General features: G+C 42.5%; 1 protein-coding gene and 1 long non-coding RNA gene across 5 annotated transcripts in view; both read right to left on the minus strand.

The window, feature by feature from the left end:
* Positions 1–5,400: 5,400 nt before the first annotated feature.
* Positions 5,401–7,398, minus strand: LOC124199468. The gene is made up of 2 exons (XR_006876845.1): positions 5,726–7,398; positions 5,401–5,657 (listed from the first exon to the last, which is right to left on the minus strand). It is a non-coding gene; the product is annotated as an uncharacterized LOC124199468 (long non-coding RNA).
* Positions 7,399–9,222: 1,824 nt separating this feature from the next.
* LOC124201209 (protein trachealess-like) overlaps positions 9,223–26,163 on the minus strand; it is a 35,055-nt gene continuing 18,114 nt past the window's right edge. For 3 of the 4 annotated variants that reach the window (XM_046597713.1, XM_046597715.1, XM_046597714.1), the window contains exons 3-10: positions 13,586–13,911; positions 12,537–12,998; positions 12,327–12,448; positions 12,009–12,244; positions 11,830–11,936; positions 11,616–11,763; positions 10,984–11,548; positions 9,223–10,919 (exon numbers count right to left, since the gene is read on the minus strand). In XM_046597713.1, coding sequence (XP_046453669.1) covers positions 10,122–10,919; positions 10,984–11,548; positions 11,616–11,763; positions 11,830–11,936; positions 12,009–12,244; positions 12,327–12,448; positions 12,537–12,998; positions 13,586–13,911 — 2,764 coding nt within the window. In that variant the 3' untranslated portion in view covers positions 9,223–10,121. Of the gene's footprint in view, positions 10,920–10,983; positions 11,549–11,615; positions 11,764–11,829; positions 11,937–12,008; positions 12,245–12,326; positions 12,449–12,536; positions 12,999–13,585; positions 13,912–17,314; positions 18,221–26,163 lie in introns of those variants that run through there. The other variant, XM_046597712.1, reaches the window with a different exon arrangement.

Genomic DNA, 26,163 nt, shown 5'->3' on the forward strand with positions numbered 1-26,163 from the left:
TGCAATATTGCGTTTGTAATAGCTTTTTCTGCATCAGTAACAATTATCACTTTTTTTGCTTCAGCTATTTGTGGAATAAGTTCCGCTACTCGCGAGAAGAAAGATTCGTGAATGCATTGCAACCTATCCATATGAAGCTGAAGATAAAATAACAAAATACATAAATAAATACTTTTTGCATGTTAATCCGGAATTATTGATTACACTGACGGTTGCTCCTTGAATCCAACGATAATCGGCCGTCACTTCGCCATTCTTTTTTATTTAGCAATTCTAGTGACCATTAAAAAATATATTCGAAACCACCTTTTGGGTAACATATAGAAACTTCACTAAGAACCTCAACCCCTGATTCCGATTCGAACAACCTCAACATATCCTCTAAATTTTCCTTATATGGAATGTTGTTTGTAATTTTTAACACCGTACGTGAAGGTCACAAACGAGAAGGAACTTTAAAATGTGATGCACTACAAACTATTTCTTCGTAGTTAAGGCATAAATTCGAAGCTGTAACCACTGTAACCAACCTCCGAAGCTCTGAGTGGTCTACTGGTTCCCCCTCTTTAGGGGAGACCGGGGCTATGTGGGACAAATTAAAACAAAAAATTAAAGTTGCTTTAAGTAGCATAAAATCAACGGGTTGTCAACTCTAATGCCCTTCGGATTTTTGGATATTTTTTAGGGATGTTTCGCTTTATTACATCGAGTTGGTTGGACACCACTATTGCTCCTCTGAAGTGCATCTATATGATGTGGTATGCGACATTTGGTCTTCGAAAATGGTGCTACAATTTATCATTCAGTCAAACTTATAATGTCAACGTAACTTCATTTTGGCAAACTCCTGCCTATGTGCTGAAATTTGTGCGCATTCTCTTATTTTAACGATTGTACAGCTGGACAAAATGAAGAAACCAGAAATGTTTTTGCCTTTGCTTTTCAGCAAAAATGTGTCACGAAGTCAAAATTGGATGTTCAGGACGAACTTTCTTAACTCAGTATAAACTTTATTATCGATTTCTTGTTTTCTTGATGTGCGTCTAAATTTCGTTTGGGGTTTTTATTTCAGGCATTATTTCTGAAGAAAGTGATCAATTTTTGTTTGACGAGAGGCTAGACAGGCTATTTCTCACCTAGTTTAGAATAGAAGTACGCTTCATGTGAAGACAACGACTGTAGATTGGAATCATGCGATAAGACAGTACCAATATTTTTTCGCACCTCAAAGAAACGAAATTCACTGAATGTTCCCACTGTGTGTCACAAAATATTGAAGATGGACCGTGTGCTTACATACTTTATAAGAATGGGGATCCAAGCCTCGTCAAAAAAGTGCAATTGTATGGTTTGCTGAATCCGGTGTTCGTTGGCTCAGCAACAACCGGGTGTCTAGAGTTATGCAAAATGCCAACATTCCTAGGTACCTAGGGTGGAATTATTTCTGTCTCTTGTATTTCAGTTCCGCCTTCTTTAACAATTGTTTTCACTACTACTTCTTCTTGTTTCACTTATTCTTTTGATCGGCCAATTTCTCTCTCTCCAGCGAGAGCTTATTCGACACTTCTTGCTGTCTCTGGACTTGCAGGTTCATCTGGTTGACGCATTAATTCATCTAGATCTACATTTTCTACGTATTGTTCAACTTTAGGCTTTTTTTCCTGATATTCTTCCTCCGTATCATCCGTTCTTGGATGCTTTTCGCGCTTTCTACCAGGTTCTAAAGTTTGTTGTGCAATAAATTGTTTAGCAGCTTCATCTGCTTCTGCAAAGGTTTTGGAAGTTTTATAAATTTATCTTTGCCTAGGTGAATCTACAATACATCCTGTCTGGAAGGGTCTTGTAAATTAGACCATGTAGCGTATTTAGGTTCCCAATCTACTCCATCAAATTTATGACTAAGTGATTCATAACTTTTGTGAATTGCACAAGGAATAATAGAATTTGTATAATTGTACATTTCTTTTGTAGGATCTTGACTCCATGACCATAAAATTTCAGGAACTCTGTATCCAAGCCTTTCTGCATTTAAAAAGTGAATTGGTCAAATTTTGTCTTTATGGTTATAATTCATAATTAAAATGTTCAATTTCGAAATATATTGGAAAATAACCATTCCTTCGGACCATCTTTCTACATGAATAAGATTTTTATTTTGAGTAAAAGACTTAAAGGCAATAGACCTTGAATCTGGATGTAAAATAGATTGACGTATCTCCCATCTGGATGTAAAATAGATTGACATATCTCCCATGCCATCCGATGAATCACTTAATACTTGATATTTTCTATTTCTGGTACAATCCCTATTGACATTTATTTCTTGAAATTCATGATCATACAAATCATCCAATGAAATTAATGGATCTTGTCTAGATCGTTGCAATAAATAAGATCCATCAAAAGCATCCTTCAGGCTAAATATTCTTTTTATAAACGGTATTACACTTTGTTTTTCGTAATATGTTGGTCCAGACTATCCATCACCGGATTTGCATTTGCTTTTGATCATCCATCACCGGATTAGCATTTGCTTTTGACCAATTATCTAGCATTATATTAAATTCTCGGTCATCTTATTTTTCTAAATAAGTTTGTCTGTTAGCATGCATTGTGTATCGCGATATTGACAAATGGAGTCTAACATTGTCGTTGGTACGTAATCCATTGAATTTTGTGGGCAACAGAAGTTATAACCGGGTAATGTGTATCCAGGATTTTCCTTTCTGGTATTAGGGCACATCTTTCTAGAATTTGTGTTTCATGTAGTTCTTTCACCCAATTATTGAAATCGGCTCCTCTTAGAGCATTTTTTAAAGCATCGTCGTATTTTTTTTTATAAATTCCCAAAACCAGTTAATATCAGATGGTGAATATGAACAACCTTTATCAAAAGATACGTTTTTTGCTGTTACATTTGTCCCAAGTAAGTCTAAACATAGTATTCTTGCCAAAAAGGCAGTCTTGTTTTAGATTTCCATATACCAGTTTGTATTTTCCTTCGGGAATGTAAAAGAATGGAGCATTTTTAGGTATTAAATCTGGGTATTCTTGTCCTTCGTTTGGCACCCAAACTATTTCTGTCTGAATAAAATAATGCAAGAATTTTGTCCAATATTATGGAATGTGACCTTTTTTCTCCAGTTAAGGTCAACGTGACGGTTGACAAGAGGGATAAATCTCTTTCTTTGTGTGGGTTTTTTTGTTGACCTTCTTTTACTCTTAACATCTAGAGATACAATAATTGCTCTTAAAATCTGTCGAGCTCTTAACATCTAAATATGATTAAGAGTTTATACATATATTATAAACTCTTAAAATCTATGGAGCTTATTAGCATCTAGGGTAAAAACGCTTAATGGTACACTGGTCGCGAAAACGCGAATTGGGAAAAAAACGACGATTTTTTCTTTAAGTAAAATACAAATAAATTAAGGGTTTATTGCGAAATCTAATTAACTAATTTTTAACTATAGGGCATGATACGCAAATGAGAAAAAAGCATCTTATAATACTTAGGATTAAACGAAACATCGTAAAATGAAATTTCACAATTTTCCTTACGGGCAAGAAATTTGGAGTCTGTGTTGGCTGTAAGAAACAAGTCACGCCTTAAGGAATATCTAGAGTAAAAATGCACTAATCCTATAAAAAATTATATTAGAATGTAAAGATTAAAAAGTTCTACAAAATCATGTAAGATTTTGTCAATATGTTAGTCATTATCCGAGATTTTTCATTACCAGGAAACTGGAAGAAAAATGCGAACGTTGGACAACAGACGCTAATTGGGACGACAAATTTTGAAAAAAAAATATTTGTGATTTCACAATATATGTACATCAATCGACGCAGATTTTCAAGTCGAATCGATTGATGTACAAGGTTATAGGTTTTATTGCATTGGTTAAACATTTTTTGTCAAAAACTAAATGTTATTGTCTTTGGGATCAAGTCTGATCGGATCCAAGAAACTTGTCATTCCTATTTCTTGTACCTATTCCCGTTTTTTAAATAATATTTTAAGAGTGAATGGAGTATCAGTCATTTCCGTGATAATATTGGAATTGTTTTTTAACATTTCACTTTGTTATTGCTGGCCCCTGTTTCTCTTATGCATCTTATGTCCCAAATTTGTTTGTTGAAAATATTATTTAAGTTTTAACTTTTTCATTAATCGTAAACATCTTGATAAAATATTTAGAATCAACTTTAAAAAATGCAAATAGAACGAAAAACAGATAACAATTTCAATAAAGTTTTTTTTTTTAAATCTTACTGGTTTCAAAGGTTTGATCCTTCAACCTTCGTTTTTCAATATACAGCATTATACACTAGACCACCAGGGCCATTTCTTGGATTTTAATTTTTTTTTTTGTTGCGGTGCCTCGCAATTTTTTTTTATTTTTATACTGTTTGTTTTCAGTTTTGATTATATTAAACTGGAAAAGTTTCAGATTTTCGGGACCAGTGGTTGGGCGTGAATTCTCGTTCTAATTTTCCGGTTTTTTGCGGAAGCGTAGTGCGGAATTTGCTCTAAAACGCTAATAAACAACGACAGATTTAGCATTTGAAATCGGACAAAAAGTCAAAAACCAAAAAATGAGAATAAAAATGCTATTTTTTGGTTTTGGTTCGAGTTTGATTAGTCAAGCAAGATAACTTAATCTTCAAAACTTTAGTTGCTAAAATCTCCGTTCTCAACAGTGAAGTGGGTCGCGATTTGCGGTATTCGGAGAGGACCAATCCACCAGTTTTAGCTTGGAAATATGATTATTTCGTCATAACTGACCATTTTCACTTTCCTGACCATTTTTCTTTCCGCGGCAGTTGCCCAACGAAAATTAAGCGTCATGTGTACGTGGCTGAGGCCCAATAACTCCTTCCACTAGCATCATATTCCGACTAAAGAAATATCTGGCGATCCTCTAGAGTTCCTGGCGATTATTAACTGCGTGAACTTCATCTCGTCCGCCAAAAAACACTAGGGCAAGAGCATTAGCTAGGGGGGAATAGAGTTGGATCTTCCAAGAAGACGAGAGTCCCACTTCGGCCCGGCCAACGCAAATAGAAGCAATCAAGAACGCAGAGTAGAAAAAAAATGGAGACCGCTGGCTCTAATAATATGGGCAAGCCAGCCTCCACTATACAGTGTAGAGTTAAGAGTTGCTAACCACTAAACTTTAAAAGGTGAGAGAGGTCTCTATTTTTATTTTCAGAGTATTTTTATTGTCGTCCATTAGCGATCGCCAGCCGCCCTTTACCTTTTGTCGGTCGTGAGCTGCGATTGAAATGACAAGAACTCGGAAATTCAACTCCCATTTTTTCTTCTTTTTTTTTATTCTGAAAAAAAATTTTTACAGTGACAGGCAGAGATGCAACAATAACAGCGATGCCTACCCAGAGCGGTGGATTTGTCAAATCTTCAGGAGGTGTTATTGGCAATGTACATTTTTTCCAAGAACCAGCTGGAGTCCATTACCAAAATCTAGGACATTTATGTTCATGCAGGAACGGCAGCGTAAAGGACAATAATTGCAAGATTTGCTCTGAAGGACCACCAATGAAAGCAAGGAATATGTGTTGGAAACTCCCGGAACTAATTAAAATCCGGACAACTAGGCCCATTTTTTGTTGTTATAGTCTCTAGAGCGTCTCTAGCCAACGGAGGTATAGTAAAAAGATAAATTAAGCAGTTAAAGATCAGGTATTCTAAAAATGTCACCTTTATCGTTCCAGACTATAGTGTCGACAATGGATTAGAAAACTTTGTTCTAATCATAATGCGAAAAGACCATGATGAAATTGAATCTGGTCTTGGTTTGGAACCAGCTCGCATAAAAAAATTATCCAAGATTCAGCAAGGCTGTGTGGTGTATACCTGGAAGTGAATTCCACGTTTACTCAGACAAAATGGTAATACTTTAAATACAAATCGTTTAACACTTTAACTACATAAAATAATTAGGAAATTTAGGAAAACCAATGTTATTTTGGATGGCAAACTGATTGCGTCTGCCCAGAATAACTTTCGGAAATTGTCCAGAGAAGGAGCATTTGACAATTTGCTGAGGTCCCAATACCGGATAGTTCTCATTAAAGAACACTAGGTTTCGGGGGTTGAGGAATTTGTGTTCAAATACACCAGCAGCAGCACCATTAACCACGCTGAGTAATTCTAAAATAATACTATTCTAGTTATCAATCCTAGTGAATAGAAAATCCTGTTAGCCTCTGGCCATATACATTATACAATTCCATCCAACTTGAGTCTGAATAAATGACTCTGAATCAATAGGAAGTGGATACTAAAGAATAACGGTCTGGCAAGAAAAGAAAATAGATGTAGCCTTCATCGATTCAGACAGCCGTGCTGGATACTTTAGCCCGTATTATGCTCTGTCCCTCTTTCTTATACATACATCCCAAGACTTACTAGCACACATTGCTATGCATCGAGAAAGATAGTGATTTATTGCACTTGCGGTAAATGCTCATTTTCGTCCCTCCCAACTCGCCTTTTTATTTTTTTTATTTTTTTTAATTTTCCCTTTTAAAAAAATCAAGAAAAGAGAAGGGATAGATATGCTGGCTTTAAAAATGAAAATAGTAAGTTCGAAAAAGAGATGTAGAATAAGAAGAAGCGAATGGGAGGTCGGAATAAGAATCTACTTGTATAAAATCGCGGGAGAGCCATGTTAAATTTGCTGATGTTTTGATGTTTTGTTTTCTCCTTCAGGCGCAATGTTGGATTCCAAGAAATGGGATTTGGAGACGATGCCCAGTTTTTCAATCTGACGGTGTGTTTTACACTCCAACTGAAAAACTTTTTGGAGAATTTTATTTCTCAAAATTCAAATGACATACTCGTCTTCTCCAATGATCTATCTTGGAAACAAAAAAACATAGTTTGCAAGTAAATGTGAAATTTTTCTTGTAAGAATTTTCCTTTTTTTTAATTTTTACTTTTTTATTACAGGTTGGCTCATTCACTCAACCTGGATGCCACTAAAATCGGCCAGAGGCCAGACACTCGTGTACACGTTAAGCAAATGAAGTGCTCCACTAAACTCATGGATTTGTTCTGGATTATGTATCAAGTGTTGGAGGAAGAAGACGACTATCTAATTTTCCAAGGTGCCTCTTTGATTTATCCTAATAAATTCTAGTTTTTGACTTCTCTCCATTAAATTTGCTAAGAGAACTTTGAAAAATAACAACTTTTCACGTTACTATCGCTTGCAATGCAGCCGTTGCCATCCAACCAAATTTTTTTTTATCTCTACAACTCGACAAAAGACCCGCAAAAGATCCGTCTGTTAGGTTAGAGTCTGGGTGGTTAATTAGTTAATTAACACAATGTATTCGACAAGAAAAGAAACGAGATCCTTCTACAAAGCAAGCTGAAACTAGACTGCCCCTCTCTCGGCCGCTGCTTCTCACGGCTCTACCGTGCGACACCTAGCGGTCACGAGAAGAAGGGCACACTGACACAACAACTCTCCCCAAGCTGTCACGCCGTAACAAAGAAATTCCCAAATAGGTCGTGACAGCTTCAACACAGAACAAACGAAACACAGAACAAACGAAACCACATGATAATCTGCAAGGGTATACGAGAAAGAAAAATACCCCGCACGCATTTTCCAGATGGGAATGTTGAAGCGAAACATACATCGAGGGACATGGGAATGGTTTTAAACGGAGACAATTAATTTCGGCGTTCGACGGCGCCCGTTACGGCGCGGAGTCGGAAGACCTGCGCGGGGCGCGGCTCTCGTTTGGCCAGTGCATGTGCTCGGGCTGTCATTGCCGGGCTCTTCCGTGTCGGTTTGCGCGCCATCCTTTCCGTCGCTTTCGTCGGTGAGCGCTTGATCCGCGTCTCTCTCTTCACTTTCTTCGGCGTTCACCAGGCGGCGCAGGAAACGCCTGTTTCTCCACAACACACTGCCGCTCGCGAATTTCACACGATATGCGCGATAGCGTCCGATCGCCACGACCACACCTACATGGCTCCACAGCTTCAATTTGGGGTCCTGCACGCGCACGTTGGTGCCGATTGGCAGGGATTCGAGGGCACGCGAGCGAAGGTCGTAGCGTGTCTTGGAGTCCGCGTTGATTGCCGCCTGCCGATCCCTCGCCTCCATGACGGATTTCAAGCACGTCGCGTACGCCGAACGATCGGCTGGGACGATCGAACGAAGCTAGTGTCCGAACACCATTTGCGCGGGTGACAGTCCGTTCTCCCGGGGGGTGTTCTGGAATTTTAGGAGCCCATGTTTAAATTCTTCCGCATCTAGGTCCCCGGATGGGGAGATTTTCTCGACCAATTCTTTGACGGCCGCTTCTGCGTGGCCGTTACTTTGACTGTAGTTTGGCGTGGAATTGCTGACGGCGACACCCCATCGGTCCATGGCTGTTCGGAAAACTCCAGCGTCGAATTGAGGTCCGATGTCGGAACGGAAACGCATTGGGACGCCAAGTTCGACAAAGTTGTCAATGACAGCGTGCAAGACTTCCCGCGCGGTTGGGTCCCGCTTCCATCTGTGGACGACCGGCCATCCGGATAATCGGTCGTCGTAAACCAACACATGGAGCTGACCCGACTGGAACAGGTCGGCTGAAACGTCCTCGAACACGTGTGTCGGCAAGGGGTCGGACATCATAGGCTCCTGCTGGCTGCTGGGCAAACGTTCCTGGCACGTAGAGCAGGTGGGAAGAAGCGTTGTGATTTCGTTAGTAATGCCCGGCCAGTATACAGTCTGTCGGGCCCGCCTGTTCGTCTGCACGATCCCCTGATGGGCCGCGTGGAGCTTTTTGAGGACGTTCTTCCGGGCCGCCTGAGGGATCACGATCCGTTTACCAAACAACACAATACCATGGTCCACTGATAGCTGGTGCCGGATGCCCCAATAATTTCCCACTGCGGCGGGTGCGCGGTCTCGACGGTCAGGAAACCCGGATTCAATCGCTACGATTAACGCGGAATAATCATCGTCGTCCGCGGCCAACGCACGGTTCTATTGTCGGTGTAGTTCTTTGGAGTTCTACTGTCAGCAACCCAAATATAGACAAAGAAGAAATCTGTACTGAGTGGAAATGAAATCGTATGGCTCGCCCTATCCTTTCCTTTAAAGAAAATTCACGATGGTTTCAGATTCAGAGTAGGCCTAGTGATTAGCAGTAAAGAGGTGAAAGTCAGATGCAGTCAAATTCCAGAAGGAGGGTACCGAATCCGTAATAGGTGTGTGTATTAAAAATTTTAAAAAAAAAAGAACGAACTGACAGTAGTAATTAAGCCAGAGATATTTTGTTCTGAATAAGAGATGTATACAAAAAGATTCACATACATTCAAAGTAAAGGGAGGACATGAACACAGAAAGTTGATTTTGCAAGTTGTCTATGAAATAAATAAGTCATAGATTTTAGTGCATGCCGGTTTTTAACTCTACTAAAATGATTATATTTTTATAGCAGATTTGCACACTAACTCAATTGACGATTGTTTTCTCGTCTCAACCCGCGTTCATCATGGTTATTCAAAGCACGTCAATAACAAGACAGTGAAAAAAAATCAATCAAGTTTCTATATCAATCCGTTGTCAATAAAAAGGGGAGAAGCCTAACGATTGATGACAACTGTATGAATAAATGTACAGTACAATTTTTCAGAGAGATATTTAGCACAACGTTTATGTGTTCATGATATAACTGGCTACATGGAATTCTTTTTTAATGGGACAAAGACTAGTCACTGAACATTTTCCAAATCATGTGAATGTTGTCGGATTATTATTTACTTAAAGGGCCACGATTACTTATTGTTTGATGGCGTTATGCTTATTATAATTTTTTTTTAATACACATCTTGTTGGGAGAACTGACGTTGTGTAGTTCGTTTTAGGCAAGAATTAGCACGCCGACTCTTCAATGAAATTCAGGTGAATTCGAATACATTACACGTAAGGAAAAAAACTACCCAATAAACATATTACTATTCGGATCTCAATCAACTCACAACAATTCTTGCACTTCAATTCAACATATCATGATTTCAATCAATTTGTTGTTCGGAATAATAAACCCATGCAATAAAGCACCTGATTTCATTGAATCGACATTAGTTGGGATACCATGTGGCTGAATTGTTGACTGAAGACGCTGACGAGGACTTGGACACCTGCGGATGGTAGAGGTGGAAGCCGGAAGGTGTATGAGAATAGAACTGGCCCGCGTCGGCGGACACCAGGGGCTGGACGGAAGCATACTGATGATGGGATCCGCCTGAATTGTGATGGTGGTGGGCATGGTGGTGATGTTCGATGGAACCATGGCCATAGTGGACGTGATGGTGAGGCTTCAATGCCAGTGGTTGTGTCGGATTGGCAGAGTAGGAAGACTCCGCCGAACCCAGACCACTGTACGCCGAATGACGTAACGAAGCCTCGGCGGCGAAAAGAGCGCCAGCGGCTGCGTCGCGAGGCGAAACTGACGACGGAGGTGTCATGGCCGGCAGATATTCCGGTAAAAAGCTTCCGGTGGCTGCGGAGTGGTAAGAGTGAGAAGAGGTAGGCGGGAAGACGTCACCGGGATAGTCATTGCCACCGTTGACGCCGGTAGGTGGAGTCGGCAGCGTTTCTCCATTGGAAAAATAGCCAGACGGAGTGCGTCCGGCCGCTGCGGCCGCAGCTGCGTGAACGTTGGCGCGTATAACGCTCTCCCTGCTGGCGTAGAGCTGGCGGAGCAACGACGGAACCGACAGGGCAGCGGCCGTCGCAGCTGACGATGTCGAACCCGACGGCACTGGCGGAGCGCCGATCCATTGAATAGTCGATCGTGGCTTACCGTTTGAAAGAAGTGCATCGGTACTGAAATCTGTGGTATTTCCATTCAGTCCATTTCCATCAAGGTCCCGATCCTAAAAAAAAAATAAACAATTTTAGCTCGACTGGCCATTTCAAATCGTTTGACAAGAGTTTTACCTGAAGAGATTCGTTTTCCATGGCACCAGCGTAAAGCCTCTTCCAGCGAGCCACGTCGACTTCGCTTTGGTGATCCGTCAATGTGTTGGGATTTTGCTGATCTTGGATGGATGCGCTCTCGTTACTGTTTGAATTGTCTGTGGAATGATGTTGATTGTTGTTGTCTAGGCCAATCATTGAACTGTCGGTCGCTGACGGAACCGACACCAGATCTTCGTATTTTCGTTTTGCGGATCGATGGTGGTGATGGCGCCCGGAAGGACCGCGACTGGTCCTCATTCCCGACGAAACAGATTCTTCCGGTGGAGCCGTAACGACCTCTACTTCAACCTCGGAAGATGGCCGACTCTGTTCGGAGCTCGGCACGGACGATCGATGCGGATCGATCAAAGTCGTTCCGCTTTTCGGTAAAGATTCCGAGCTTTCGGAACTGGACCCATCCGGCGAACTATGGAGGACGTCCGACGCACCGTGATCGGTTTTGAAAATGGTTGGTTTAATTTGGATGATGGGCGCCGATTCCAGCTGGCACTGATCCACTACCAGATTTTTCATTTCCGTTCGGCTTCAAAATCAAATCAAACAGATTAATTATCCAGTTTAGTTAACAAATAATGGTTGGTATTTGTTACCTGAGAACGTAGTTGACGCAGACGATGCTCTGTTCGTCACCGTTCTTTGAGTTACAAACTACTGTAGCACAAGATTGAATCCAGGTGAATCCTCCGTGACGATTTAGGATCCGGTAGTAGGGTGTCATCACCTGTCCTTTATGCATCACTAACACACAAAAATACGTGGATAATAGCATAACTTAATTTCGCATCAATAATTAGAGAGTCTTACAATCAGTGTGGGCTTTACGCAATAGGCGGACATCTTCCACATGACATAAAGTATAAAGACTCCTGCCTGTCAGATCTTCAGCGACGAATTCCAGGAGCTCAGCAATCCTAATTAAGTAAAAGAATCCCGATATAGCATTACATTTATTTTTAAAAACTTTTGCTGCCTTGGATGTTTACCTTGGTTCACAGTGAATGATCCTCAAATCAAATGCCAGTCGCGTAACAAACATGTCCGGCTCAAGCCGAACTTCGTGAACGGTGGGCGGTGGTAGGGCAATAGCCATAGCAATCATTCCGAGTAAAGGAACCGGTTGGTTCTGGCCTTGCGGGCCACTACTCGGCTGCCCAACTCCGGATTTACCGGCTGTATACGCTTGGCTTTGTGGCCGAAGTCGACAGAGAACCATCACCACCTTGAAAATTCAAAAATAATGACGTGATGAAATATTAAGGAAATTGAATTTGTTTAATTTTGAAAACCCAACAATCAATTACCCGATAGCCGGACGATTTAAAGTGGCAGCCGCGTTTCGTTAGTGTCGATTTCATTCGAATGCAGAAGGAACGGTCAAGGCCCTGATAGGCCGAATTACTCTCAAGACTCATCAGCGAAGTCACTATATTGGCAATTTCGTTATAAAAAAATTTAATTTTAGATTAGGAGTTTTGTGATTTCAAGTTTTAAAATAATAATAATAGTAATACCATCAGGATTCATGCAAGAGTTTCCATCATCAACACTTCCAGTGCCAGAAGCAGGCGACGGTGGCAGTTGTTGAGACGAGCTTGTCGCAGAAGAACTGGCAGACTGGTGGGTCTGATTAGTGGCCAGTGTAAGGCCCAGTTGTTGGGCCAATTCGGCGTGATCTGCGGTATGGACGTAATCGAAGACACTGCTACCGGTCATCTCGACCTGTGACAGGCCCAAGTAGATGGACACCGTTTCGGAGATGTAGAGGAATCGTCCGTCGGAGCCCAGGGAAAAAGCGAAGCCGTCCAGACTCTGCAAGATGTGCGTGCCTTGGTGCTGGTCGAACAACTCGACGTGAATGTTGGCCGGTATCGAGTTGTGTTGTTGATGCTGCTGCAGCTGCATTTGGTGGTGCGGATGCTGCTGCTGCTGCTGCTGGTGTTGATTATGTTGGTGGGATCTCGAACGACTGTTACCTATAAACGAATGTTTGAATTTTGTGTTTTAATTTATCGATAATCAAATGAACAGAGTCCTCGTATAATAGAAAGCCTTTTGGTTTTGAACCCGATTTTTTAACCTACTGTGGTTACTGTAAATGTCAGAATTCGAACGTCACTTGTTCACGAGGGAGGGAGAGGTAATCGAATTCAACTTTCCATGACAAAGGAGAAGGGAGACTGACAAAAGTTCGGGTTGGGGGGTTTCTACTGTTCCGTTTCTCTCTGTGGTCTGTCTGTGTGCTGGTGCGACTGTAATATAGAGAAAACCGAAGGGGGGGGGGGGGGGGCATCATTGATTCAATTCAACGTGATGATGGATTGTCATCGTTCAGCCAATCGTGAAAACTAAATCCTCCTAACGTCCCTTCGTTTGTCCAAAAAGCTACAACTGGGTAGTAAAGTTCATGACGCGCGTATGTCATGATTAGTTCGTCACTTTGACTAATTGATCAAATCAGTGGAAAAGTTGGCATTTGCATTTACCCCCAGACAGACAAGCAGGAGAGACTGTAAAGTCTCTAATGAACTTATAGGCCTACGCATGAACATTATATACTAACCTTTGTTGGCCTTGTTCGATGATGAGGAAGAGGATCCTGATGCCGACGATGACCCTGTGGACGACGTTACGTTTGACGAAGAATTTGAATTGGCGGATGAGATTGACGAAAGCGACTCCTTGATCCAGGCCGGGTCGCCGTTGCTGGAGAAATCTTTCAGCCGGAGGAATGATATAGTCAACCTAATGATGGACGCCTTGTCCAGTTGGGAAGTGATGGCCGGCGGAAGAGGTAACATCTTGGCCAGTTCGTAAAATTCGTAATTTTCTTTGCCGCGACGGGACCGCGCCGCATCTCGTGATTTCTCTTTACGCATCTCCAATATACTAAATCATCCAAAAAAGGGCAATCATGAATATTGGCTTCTATGAAATAGAACATACGGTAGTTTAAATATGCAGATCATGTCGTCAAAAATTTCCACCACTGGTTTATCAACCAAATCAAAAGTCTCTCAGCTATTTCCACAGTCTCGGTCACTCAATTGCTAAAGGTGTAAACCGTTTACGAGTGTGTTTTTTTCTCTCTCTTTTATACTCTGCCTAAGCTATAAATAAGGACGACGCAATCAAATGTCAACGGTTTGAAGCCAGTACTACCGGTAGCCAATATAAGAAGGTTGGTTCAGTAGACGACAGGCTTGAGCAGTCGTTCTCCAAAATGGGTCTTTTGGGGGAGTAGGGCAACTCGTACATTGCGGGTTGCCCAATATGGCATACAGTGGTGAAACGGCTGTTTTCACACTTGTGACCTGTCGTCTACCCTCCCCCTCCCCTGTCATGGTTATATAGAACTCGCCTTCTTTGATGCTCTGTTGTGTCTATTATATAAGAGCTTGTCCGCTCAATGGTCGCCGCTGTTTCGAACCGTGCGATGACTATTGCGTCTTGGGTGTGTCCCAACAGGGTCGATCCTCCAACAGGGGGGAGTAAAAAAAATGTATATAAAATAAAACGCTGGCCCGTTGTTTGAAATGATCCGGACCACCGAACGGTTCCCGACGGAATACAGGCGGAGAAATATACGTACGAAGGGTGGAATGACACGGGCAATAAGAAGGAAGAGAATAATATTTATTATTCTGGAGAGAGAGAAAAAAAAAAGACCAGCGGATCATATTTGTACCAGCAGCAGTTAAACGTTGGCGCATATAGGAGGCCTATTGATGTAACAGCAATGTCAAGGCCTACACAATAACACCCTTCGACTGAAGGGGGTCGTTTTGATATCCAGGGCATATAGGGTCAGATCAATAATTGCCGGGGTATTCAGATGTAAATGAAGTAGGACTAGTCACAAAGCGCATATCTGCCTCATATTTAGGGTGGCAAAAGGATGATCAAGTACACATGAATAATAGACGCCCCATGTCCATTTAATAATAAATACGGCGTGTTTCCATCGGCGATCGCAACAGCATATGCCTATGCTTGAAAATGACATTTATAACACGTACACAATGTCTCTATGAACCTCTAGTTATTGTTGGGCTCTCTTTCCAAATGGTATCACCGAGATCGTCTATTATTTTTCAAGAAATAGATGGCGATTGAGATAATAAGAATAAGGATCTTTGTAGGTGGGTGTGAGAAGTTGGATCGTTCCATCAACCGATTTTCAATGAGCTCTTTGATGGGACTTTTTGAAGTGGGCAAGAGGGGAGGATTGGTGACTGGGGGGCACGTGTCGGTGTTAGCTGTAAACACAACAAGGCGCACTCAAAATGCGCGACCATTCCGCCGGGGCCGTTTGTTGCGTTTGAGCGACAGCTCACCCCATTCTTCATATCCCTTACAGATCCACGCAAGTCGGCAGCTTATGTTTCACCTGTATAAACGTATGCAATACAGCCTGTAGGCGCATACATAATCACACACATCCTATAACCGGAAAATGTGATAGCCTTACCAGCGAAATTGCCGGCCGTCCGCCTCTGTTGTGACAGTAGATGAACTGTCACATCGTCAAACCACGTCGTGTGCCACCTCCCACGTGCATACTTGAATGGAAGGCTAATTGAATATGAGCATATTCCAACATGCCATAACTGATATTTTTTTCTTTATTTTCCTCTTGCTCAAATTTGTACATCGTACGTAATTCAAATAACTTATACAAGGAAAAGTTACGCAATATGTTTCTCCCTTTTGAACTAACGGTCTTCAATAATAATATTCTTGAAGTCACGAAAATAATAAATCGAAAATGGTTGCAGTAAATTCATTTTAAAATATTCGCTTTGGCCTCATCATCGACTAATCCTTATCGGACACGCAAATGGCCTGAATTCAGACTTTTCCTTAAAAAAAATATATACATTTCAAATGACGAAGTGTTTGCCCATGACGAACGCATACAAAGTGTAGATCGATGGGGAGTGACAGAGTGCAACAAAGTTGTTGAAAAGATCAAAAGAAAAAGTTGCTCGGAGGGATATAGCGGCCTATTGATTTAGCTGGGCGCTAGCCACATGATATCGAACATCAGTAGATCACACCGTATAGGTCAATTTGAAGGCTTAGGCCGAAGCAAATGAAACATCTATATAGACTCCCAAGTCTTGGACAATCAAATTGGTAGACTATTATATAGAGGCCTATATGCGACGGCCTAGATGGAGAGCTGAATGAAGTGATCAAAAATGCGCATCGCCCTGGTCATGATATACTCTCGTGAGGATATAATATCCATAAGGGAGAAAGCATCTATACACCCAACCAGGGTAACAATAACACCCTCCTCCTCCTCTTCCCCCACACACACAAAAAAAGGCCCAAAGTAAAAGGAGCCATCAGCTGAAGGGAAATAAAAATATACAGCACACGAGAAAGGGAAACCAAATTAGCCGCCATATTGCTTCCGAAAGATTCGGCTGCCGCTCCGGAGCGTCTAGCCTGCTAGATCCCAGCCGGACAGACACCTCTAGGCTCGTTGATTTCGCGCCGAGAGACAGAAAAAAAAAGAAGAGAGAGATATATATCCATCATGTATGAACGAATGGCTCTATCTCTGGCATCAAAGTTAATCCTGGAGTGTGATGTTGGCGGAATCCTCCAGAGGGTGGAGGACAAGCTAGCGACTGGACGATTGGATTATCCGTCAGCCCCCCTCTTATAGTACAGCAGTAGTGTACACTATATACTCTCTCTCTCTCGTCTTTTCTATTCTCTTGATTCTTTTTATGTACTGCGTTCCGTGTGATGGCCGTGGAACCACTTGAGAGCCAGTTGCAAATGGCTCAAGAACAAGTCCACAGATAAGAGAGAGAGAGAGAAAAGACCTGCACAGCCCGGCTGCTGGGTCTCAATAAATCAACTTAGCATTTCGTTCCCCAGTTGTGAACTCCCACTCTCTCTTCTTTTACTGATGCCTTATTCTACCGACAGATCTGTCCAAGAAGAATGCCCATCCTTCCAAACTCGGTCGTGTTTGTGGCTATCACGAATAGAACATTACAGTTAACTCTAGAAAATAAAGCGATTCAGACAATGGCTAGACATCAGACGAAATAGCCATAAATTAGAGAAACTGATGGACGAAATTCCATCACTGTCGACGGAAGCTAATCTCTGCGATCATCAACGATCGATGCTGGAATAAAATTTAAAAAAAAACATGCACACTAGAGACGGGCGATTTCATCCGAATTTGTAAATATCTAGCCGAACCAAAACCAAAAAAAAAAACTACGTGAAAAATGCGGACGCTTTCGTGTTCTTCCGGACTGACCATGAATGAGTGTAAGCAGCGGAGGAGAGAGGTGAGCGACGTTGTTGCTGTTGTTGCTGCTGCTGTTGCTGGTGTTGTTGCTGCTGCTGCTGCTGCTGTTGGTGCTGGAGCGACGAAGCCAATGCGGAGTAATCCGCAACGGCCGAGTGGTGGTGTCCCATACTGGCGTGACCGACCAGGGTTCCGGCCATGGCAGCGGCGGCGGCCGCCGCTGCCGTTAAACTTCCTGGACCGCCAGGGTATTGATGATGCGAATATGGCGGCAGAACCATCCAAGAGGCGGACGAAGACTCGTCAGCACTGAAATGATCGCGGATTCCGGCGGCGGTGGCGGCGGCTCTTCCGCACAAGCCCAGAGCGTAACCGGCCATCACGGGCAACAACACAACGGAAGTAAAAAAAAGAAAACGAAAAAAGAAAAAAAAAGAAAACGGGCCAACCGCAAAAGAAACTGTCCCGTTCAAGTTGAATTCTGAATTCCGGAGGGCGCAGGGATTCGAATCATCGATTCCGACCAGGTCACTACTACAACTGTCCAGTAGCCGGATGCTCTTGCATATCAATGATTCGAAACGGAGGGTGGACTACTGACTTGCTTCCGCTTTTTCCAGTCCCCAAAAACCGAAGGACGTGAAAAAGAAAAAAAAAAACAGGAGGAGGAGCTAGGAGCCCTAGGTATTTGTTATGATGTGAAGGTTCTCTCCCGCCCTGCAGCCCGTCCGTTGTTCAACCGCCCTTTTTCTTCCGAATGTGACCGGGCTGATCAAACAACTCGTCCGGCACCGGGAGCACGATTTGGCTGTGCAGTCCAAGTAGTTCAACAGAGAGAAAGAGAGAAAAAGAGAGAGAGAGAGAGAGAAGCAGGTACGCACTTACTGCTAGCCACTGGGATGGAGACTGTCGCCGTCGACTCCTCATCCGTCCCATTTGGTATGAGCGCCTCGTTCTTCATCCGCCCCCACCTCCCTCCTCCGCCTACTCCCGACCACCCTCTGCCCCCCCCCCCATTTCTCCTCCTACTCGATTCACTAAATAAAGACGGGCCGAGAAGGAAAACGCGAGTCCACAAATCCCAAGTCCCATGTGCAATCGATTTCGTCGACGCTTGTCAGTTGAGTCTTGTACAAAATGTCGATTCGACCGTCAGACAAAAAAAAAACTAACAACCGCGTCTATCGTTTATAGATAATACACAACCGGAATTCCGCTAGCAGAAATAAAATAAAAGTAATGTTTTTTTTACACCAAATATCCGCATCAATCATAAAAATAGAAGAAGACAAAAAAAATCCCAGAGAAAAAACTTTGATTCACTTTGTCGTTCAAAAAATGTCTACACGTTTCTGTTTTCAAGTTTAGATTGGTCGTGGGACTCTTTGGCCCACTTCTCCTCAGTTGGGTGGTGTAAAACTGTGAGAGATTTCTGGTCGGCTATATTAGCCGCGTCAAGGCGTATCCGGCTCTAGTGATTCCGGATATACCATACAAAGTGTTTATACGAGTATTATTTCTACCCGAGGACATGGGACCTGATATCGGCCGCTTGCCATGGAACATTATAACATACTGTACAAATAAAAATAAAAGAAATGATATTTACACACTTCGAACAACAGGAAATGTCTGGAGATGTTTATCAGCCGATCAATAAGATGATCGGATAAAAAATAAAACTGGAGATGTCGTGTGAACCGTTCGTCTTTTGTTTCCTAAATGACCATGGCTTCACGCATATCAGCGACGCCAAGAAGAAGAAGATTCCCCGGTATTAGTCCGACGTGCTGTGATTATTATTACACGTTCTATACGACTGATAACAACAAACAAACAAACAAAAAAGCGAGAGACTTATTTATATTTCCCGTCACACTCGCACGCCCACAGTTGCACGTACTTGGAATAGAGTAGAATCACGCCGGCGTGAAACGTCCGATCGCAAACGAAAAAAAAAAATAATAGCCGCACTGGAAATTCGTCTCGGTCAGTTAAGACATTTATTATTACAAATTGCCATCGAAAGAATGACACACAATCATAAAACACAACGACACTAGAAACATGCGCTGTATAGTCAAAACACGGGACGGGAGTCTGAGGAACCTCCGGCTATTGACAGAATGGGGTGGGTGGGTACGTCCGTCAGAGGAGAGTTGATGAACTCGACAAACGCAAACGGTAGCCAATCAAATTGTATTATCAAATCGAAACCCACTAGCGCATCAGCGCTTCTCTTTCTCTTTCCCACTCTATAAATAGAGACGACGGCGACGTCGCAGCGTCGTACATATAGGAGCAATTAACCGCCGCGTATGTGTAAGTTGGCTACCGTGGTAGGAACCCAAGAAGAAGAAGAACCCTTCATTTGTTCATGGAAATTCAATGCAATTACACACATCAACCATCGCCACTGCGCGCGCGTGCTCCCGCCTCTCACACTCGCAATATTGGATGCGGACGGATCAAAAGTACACACACACAGGAAAAGGAGAGGGGGGGGGGGGATTTAGTGAGGGGGGTGAAAAAGGGGGTTGAATAGAAAGAAGAAAAAAAAAGACGGCAGTGGCTGCTATACGTATAGGCCTATGTATATGCAAGTATTGGATTTGCGACCATATAGTCAATACATGGCGAGGTCTTTCCGTTTTCGATCAAACCAGAAGGCTGGCCATCAGCTAACATACAACGAACCCTCCAATAGACCTTGATTACCCCCCATGGCAGACCTTTAGAATTTTTCTTCTTGTGTCATTTCACTCCCCCTTTCCCTTCTGCTCGTGTGCTTACATACTAGGTTAGCTCGGGTAATTCAAATATGTTGCACGAGCAGTGCCGAGCTTTGAAATCGCTCATTCGTTAACATGTATCGGTTTGGGGGAATTTTCGGGGGTGGTTTTGGTGTGGCAAAAATAATCGGACTAGCATTATTGACATTTTCGATTGAGACAAGTTTTTTTTGAGTGAATTCAATTCAATTTTCGATTGCGCGGCAAACAGGGCAGGTTTGGTTTTCTAAATGCGCAGCGTATATAATTATAATTTCGTTTTAATAACGTTGATCAATCTTCGTCTATTTGACGGAGCGAATGGATATACATACCGGTGTCATCCAATTTTTCACGGTTGCCTCAATCCTGTTTGAATTAAGATGCGTGTGACAAGACGCTCAATTATTTACCGGCAATTATTCAAGATGGGGGGAGATCTCTTTCATCAGCGAAACTACAGTTGCCTAGATAATACCATCATCGCTCATCAAAACAAATCAATTCAAATGATTGAAGCGGATGTCACGATCCGGTCTCCGTCAACTCTCCGACGACATTTCCAGTTGGCATTGGCTATAACATGACTGGCCGCGTTTTAATTAGTGGCGATGCGATCCCAATGTCCGACTTCTGACCCGAGAATATTATTTTAAAAATAAATAAATATAAAAAAGAGGAAAAACCCCTCCATTCCCGAATTACTATTTCTCATCACGTCGTCATAATTAAATTGATCGCCGGGAAAGGCCAGAATCAAGCAATCGAGACGGCCCAGAATATACGAGAGACGACGAAGATGAAATGAAAAAAAAAAAGGGAAAAACATCAACACAACAATAAGAGCCGACGACCACACCAAACAGCAGCAAAAGAAGAAGAAGAAAAAAAGAAAAAAACAAATTCTGAAGAAAAAGAAAGCCAAGAATAAAAGTTGGCCGGGAGTCAGATGATGGTTTTCAATAAGGCACTAATGATGTTGAACTAAACCCATGACCGTCGTCGCCCGCGCTTCTATTCTATAGGTCACGTGTCAACAGCCGCATCACACACACACACACACACACACACACACAATCACTCTATTATTACCAAGTGAGATGTTGCTGGGCTCAGCGGACGCACCGGCCCAGTACAATTGGACCTATAAATGGTCATGCTGAGGTTGCAGATGATTTTCAACTCTCGCATTGATTGTTACCTTTTTTTTTTAACGTATGGGCATTAAACGGACTTTCTTTCTAATGTTTGATTGGAATAAAAGCAGGGTGTTGGGCAGTGATCACGTAAATATATGGCCGTTATTCAATGTAATCGTGTTATGAGCTGCAGCCAGTGAGCAGAAAATGAAACTGGAAATTGCGGCGATAAACAATATCAGAAAGGAAAGGGGTTTCGGGGTCGCAAGTGTTACGTACATTTATGGTGTGGTGGTCAGTGAGGATAGGGGTGGTTGGTTGAATAGGAGGGGATAACAACAAAAAAAAGGGGGGTTTGATGAGGTTGTTAACGACGCATTAACACATACATTACAGACCAAAGCCGTGGGCAGACCTCTAGATAATAAACGATGTTCGATATGTGTTGTGCCACTGCTGCTGCTGCTGTGTATATAAGCTAATACTTAACCAATAAGTCCAGCGACGACAAATGGCTTTTTTTTCGCCCACAACACACGTCGCCCCCCACCCCATACTCCCAGTTCCTTCCCCTCGAGCCCTAGTAGGGTCTCTGCATCGAGTTGGATATTGCTCTTTCGGTTCACGGGCGCGTGATGAACTGAGATATGGCAGAAGAATGGAGAGTCAAGTTGGATCAAGATGATGATGAAATGGGACAAATGTCACTGTACTCTATTGACTCATCGCTTAGCCTTTTGCAGTGTTTCATCTGCTCGCTTATATCCCTCGCATCTCCACAAAAGAGCCCGGGTATCCATCAACCGGATTGCTGCCGCCATACGTGCCTTCCGTCCCGCTTATCACGCACAAAATACGGACCCCGTCAAAAAGATGAGTCGGCCAAAATCTTTCTTCGTTTGATGTCGAAGTGCTCTCCATTTTTCTCTATAGGCCTACTACTACTACTACTACTCGACTTGGGATTATTTACACCTGAACTGCACCTCTTATGCAAACAGCTTTTTTGGGAGTCGAACATAGTGTGTAGGTGCATGACAGACGTACACAAAGAGCGCGGGACATGTAAAACAGTTTGTATCAATCTGTGAATAAACACATTTCACGTCTGCTGAATTTTTCGCCGACATGTACTATCTATCTGGAAAAGGGACGCCGTCTATTTTTCTATGTGCACGCTACAAGTCTAAATCAAAACGGTCGAATGTTTGCTGTCAACTGTCACGTTCTCTCTCTCTCTCTTCTGCATCTGTCCTTGATGCGTGATTGACATTTCAAATCAGTGCGCCATAATCAGAGCTGCTGAGAAAAACTCTCCAACACAACCGAGTAGAGTACGCAGCACATCCATATTATTGTAGTTCTTTGGGAACGATGTGTGTACATGAGGACGTGTTGCCGACATGGTTCATGACGAGCCTTTCGATGTGGCGGAAAAGTCAAAGAATTTTGTCAATTGATATTTCAGGCGAATGGCAAATTCACTGAAAAACGAAAATTTCGATTTTGGATTCTGGCACGATCGAGTCCCGCGTGTGATACCACGCCATTGGGAGAGTTGGGGAGGGGGTGGGCTGGACAGAGCGAGAGCGCATGACTGCCGATGCTCACGCCCGCTTCTTCGAACATGGAAGAAAGTAGGTGGAGTTTCTTGGGCGTCCGGATGTCGCCACCGTTGGCAAGTGTAGGGAACTGTCCAATCACGAAGCGCGGCGTGAGGGAAGACTCTCAAGAAAGAGGATAAATGGCCGAGGATGAAGGGAAGAAAGAAAAAGAAAAACCACCCAAGATGATTACTCTTTTATGGATGGAATCAAAATCTTGCAACGATCCGGGGGGCTCGGAGGAATCAGCCTTTTCGGACAAAAGAGCCTCATTCGCCATGAATAAATTAGATTTTCCTGTCTGCTGTCGCCCGGCAGCTCCCACATTATCATCAATGTTGGGTGAATAGGTTCATCTTTCGGTCGCGGTAGCACTTGATGGAACTCGTTGAGATCTTTCATCAAAGGAGGGGAAAAATCGGGTGGGTTTCAATATCAAAATAGCAAAAATCGTAGCGCCGTCTACAAATCATCTAGTCGTGTTACTTAAAGTAACGAGATGAGGATCAAATGGACTTGACAATTTCCCCCCTACAAAAGGGACAAAAGACCAGAAGGGTCATAACCGTTGATCCAACTGGAGCCCTTTGGATTTTCTACCGGCCACTCAGGACACACGAAATGGCCCTGGGTAGTGTGTTACTCATCAAAAGTATGATCAACTGACCGAGACCTTTTGACCCAGGGTGTTGCAGTAATTGTACCCAGAGACACCCCGGAAATAAAGGCTGCACCAACTTTTTATTTCATCTTTTCGGCTATTAACACGTACAGACATTTAGGCTTGTGCTTTATGTCGTAATAAATCCTTTGTTGTCTGCGTGCTCATTCATTAAGTTCATTTGTGGTTAATTGCTATACAATGACCTTAAAAAAATGTTCTGACTTGGTTTAAAGTTGCGCCATGAGAAATAAGTTTGGTCGGGTCGAAGGCGTTTCCGAAAAATTGTGACGGCAAAGAAAAATCGATCTGTCATCTTTGTTTTTTGTCTGTTTTATTTATTTATTTTTTTCCTTCTCTTCTCTACCCTCTCGGATGGATCTCATTCGCCATGGTGGATCAGCAGGGTTGAGGGAATCCCTTCATTATGCACGCTCCATGAAAAAAAAAGCCTTATTGCCAGCAGGTCCCTGGGGTGTCGAAACCGACACCTAACCGCAGTTTACCAACAACAACCATATGCCATCAGCAGCAGCAGCGGTAGGAGGAAATCTCGATACGGATTTGATGTAGGCCTACACTGACTGATGATGTATTATTACGCCACATTATATCTCTCATCTCTCTAGACGCTTCAAAAATAAATACCATATGGATCACAACAACCAGAATTTGTTGTCGCTACGAATTTCGAAAGAAGCCTAAAAGTCTATCGCATACATTATTGTAAAAAAAATCGTGGCTATATTAGTAAAGTTGAAATAATTCCAGCAATAACCTTGCTGGGGGATGGCGATGGGTTGAAAATGATTTCCACAGAGTTGGTCCTGTGCATTTCTATAAATAATATATAAATATATATATATGTATTATATATTGAGAGAGCAATGGAGGAGCAGCAGCAGCCGTCGCCGCAGTCTAGCGCATAGAGAGAGAGAATAAAAGAGGGGTTGGGAAGGAGGGCAAAGCTGATGAGCAAGAAGCCGGCCGGAATACCAAGTGACGTCACGACGTCCCATGCTTACTAAACAGGTTCGAGTCTGGCTGTGCCGTGCCGATCGAGTCGTGCCGTACCGTCTATACATATATATATATATACTCTGTCTGTGTGCATTGCCCTTTCTGTTGGCTTTTTTTTTCTTCCTCTTCTTGGCTTTTCTCTCTCTCTCTATTCTTGAAGTTGTTCTTTTTTTCTTCTTTTTCTATCCCATCCGCCATCTCCTTCCGAACTCGCTCGGCAGCTTCTCAAATCGGATCACACACTCCCGCTCGTCCACGTACCTCCTCCCCGTCTCTAGGTCGATATCTTCCTCCTTCTTTCTTGTCTTTTCAAACTATACCAGCACTACGCCAGAATATACGACTTGGAACATCTTTGAAAACACTTTAGCCTGTCGCCATTATTACTGTTTGTTTTTGGGCCTCTTTTTTTGGCGAGTTAGATTGAGCCGTCAGGTCGGAAACGACGGTAGAGAAATCTCAAACAATTTACCATTCTCACGTTTGCAGGGTGATGTAGAGAAGAATGACAACGGAAAGAAAAGACGACTTTTGAATGCGTAAAAATTTCGTACAATTGAGGGGTTTCCCCAAAATAGCGAGACTAAAAATACAAACAAAGGTGTCCGTTGTTTTGGATCAACTGACAATCAGACAGAGAATAAATTTAGCTCTTGTACGTTGTTTCGTGTGTACCCAATCTCAAATCCGCATTCCAATCGCCGAATTCAGAACTACGCTCAAGACAATTGACAGGGACGCCGGGTTTTCTATCTTAAATAGAGATCAGTTTAATAAGCGTCTAAAAAAGAAAAGAAACCATCTTAACACACTGAATTCATGATTGTGTTTTATCAACTCGATTCATATTTTAATTACTTGAATGTAAATGGCCGGTGTTATTCAGGCTACATCATGGAATTCGTTCGGTAAAAAAAGATTGGCAGCTTTTCTAGGGCGTCCCTAAACTGCGAAAGCGAAACGCGAAACGCGAAACGCCTAAAATGCGAAACAGCTGTGCGAAACGGACCCAAAAGTTGGGACCCTGTTTCGCATTTTAGTCTTTGGGTCCGTACTAAACTGCGAAATCGGTGTGTGCGAAACGTCGCAGTGTAAACGTCTTGGTAGCAGACGACAATGGACGCCGTCAACAAACAAATTGTTAAGAGTTTCAAATTTTCGAGACTTCGAGTTTCGCGCACCTTATGGCTGGTCCGCTGGTCTATTTGTGTGTTGACCATGAATACGGAATTTTACCTTGAATGCAATAGGTGTTTTTATTAAATTTTGTATAAAAAATTAATGGAACTTCTCGTTTTCATGTATCAATCAGATTAACATTCTTAATTTTAAGGAAAGTTTTAGCTAATTAAATTTTAGCTTGATTTGGAACATGGTAGCTTTGATTTTTAGCTTGATATAAGGCACTCATACGGTTATGGCCGATTCTTTCTTTGTGCACGTACCTACTGGTTGATTTAAATTATTTAATGTAATGTATAATCCCTGGGCCATTACCTAATATTTTATTATTTAAAAATATCACCATAACGTGCTGCTCTATGTCTTTCATTAGTTTAATAATCGTAAAATGCGCATTAAAACATACAGGGGTAGTGGCGAAGAAATCGAATTTGATTGCCCCCCTTCCTCCTTTAATGCCTCATCATAGCGGGAGACAATG

Source organism: Daphnia pulex, chromosome 8 (genome assembly GCF_021134715.1).
Source record: "Daphnia pulex isolate KAP4 chromosome 8, ASM2113471v1".
NCBI lineage: Eukaryota > Metazoa > Arthropoda > Branchiopoda > Diplostraca > Daphniidae > Daphnia > Daphnia pulex.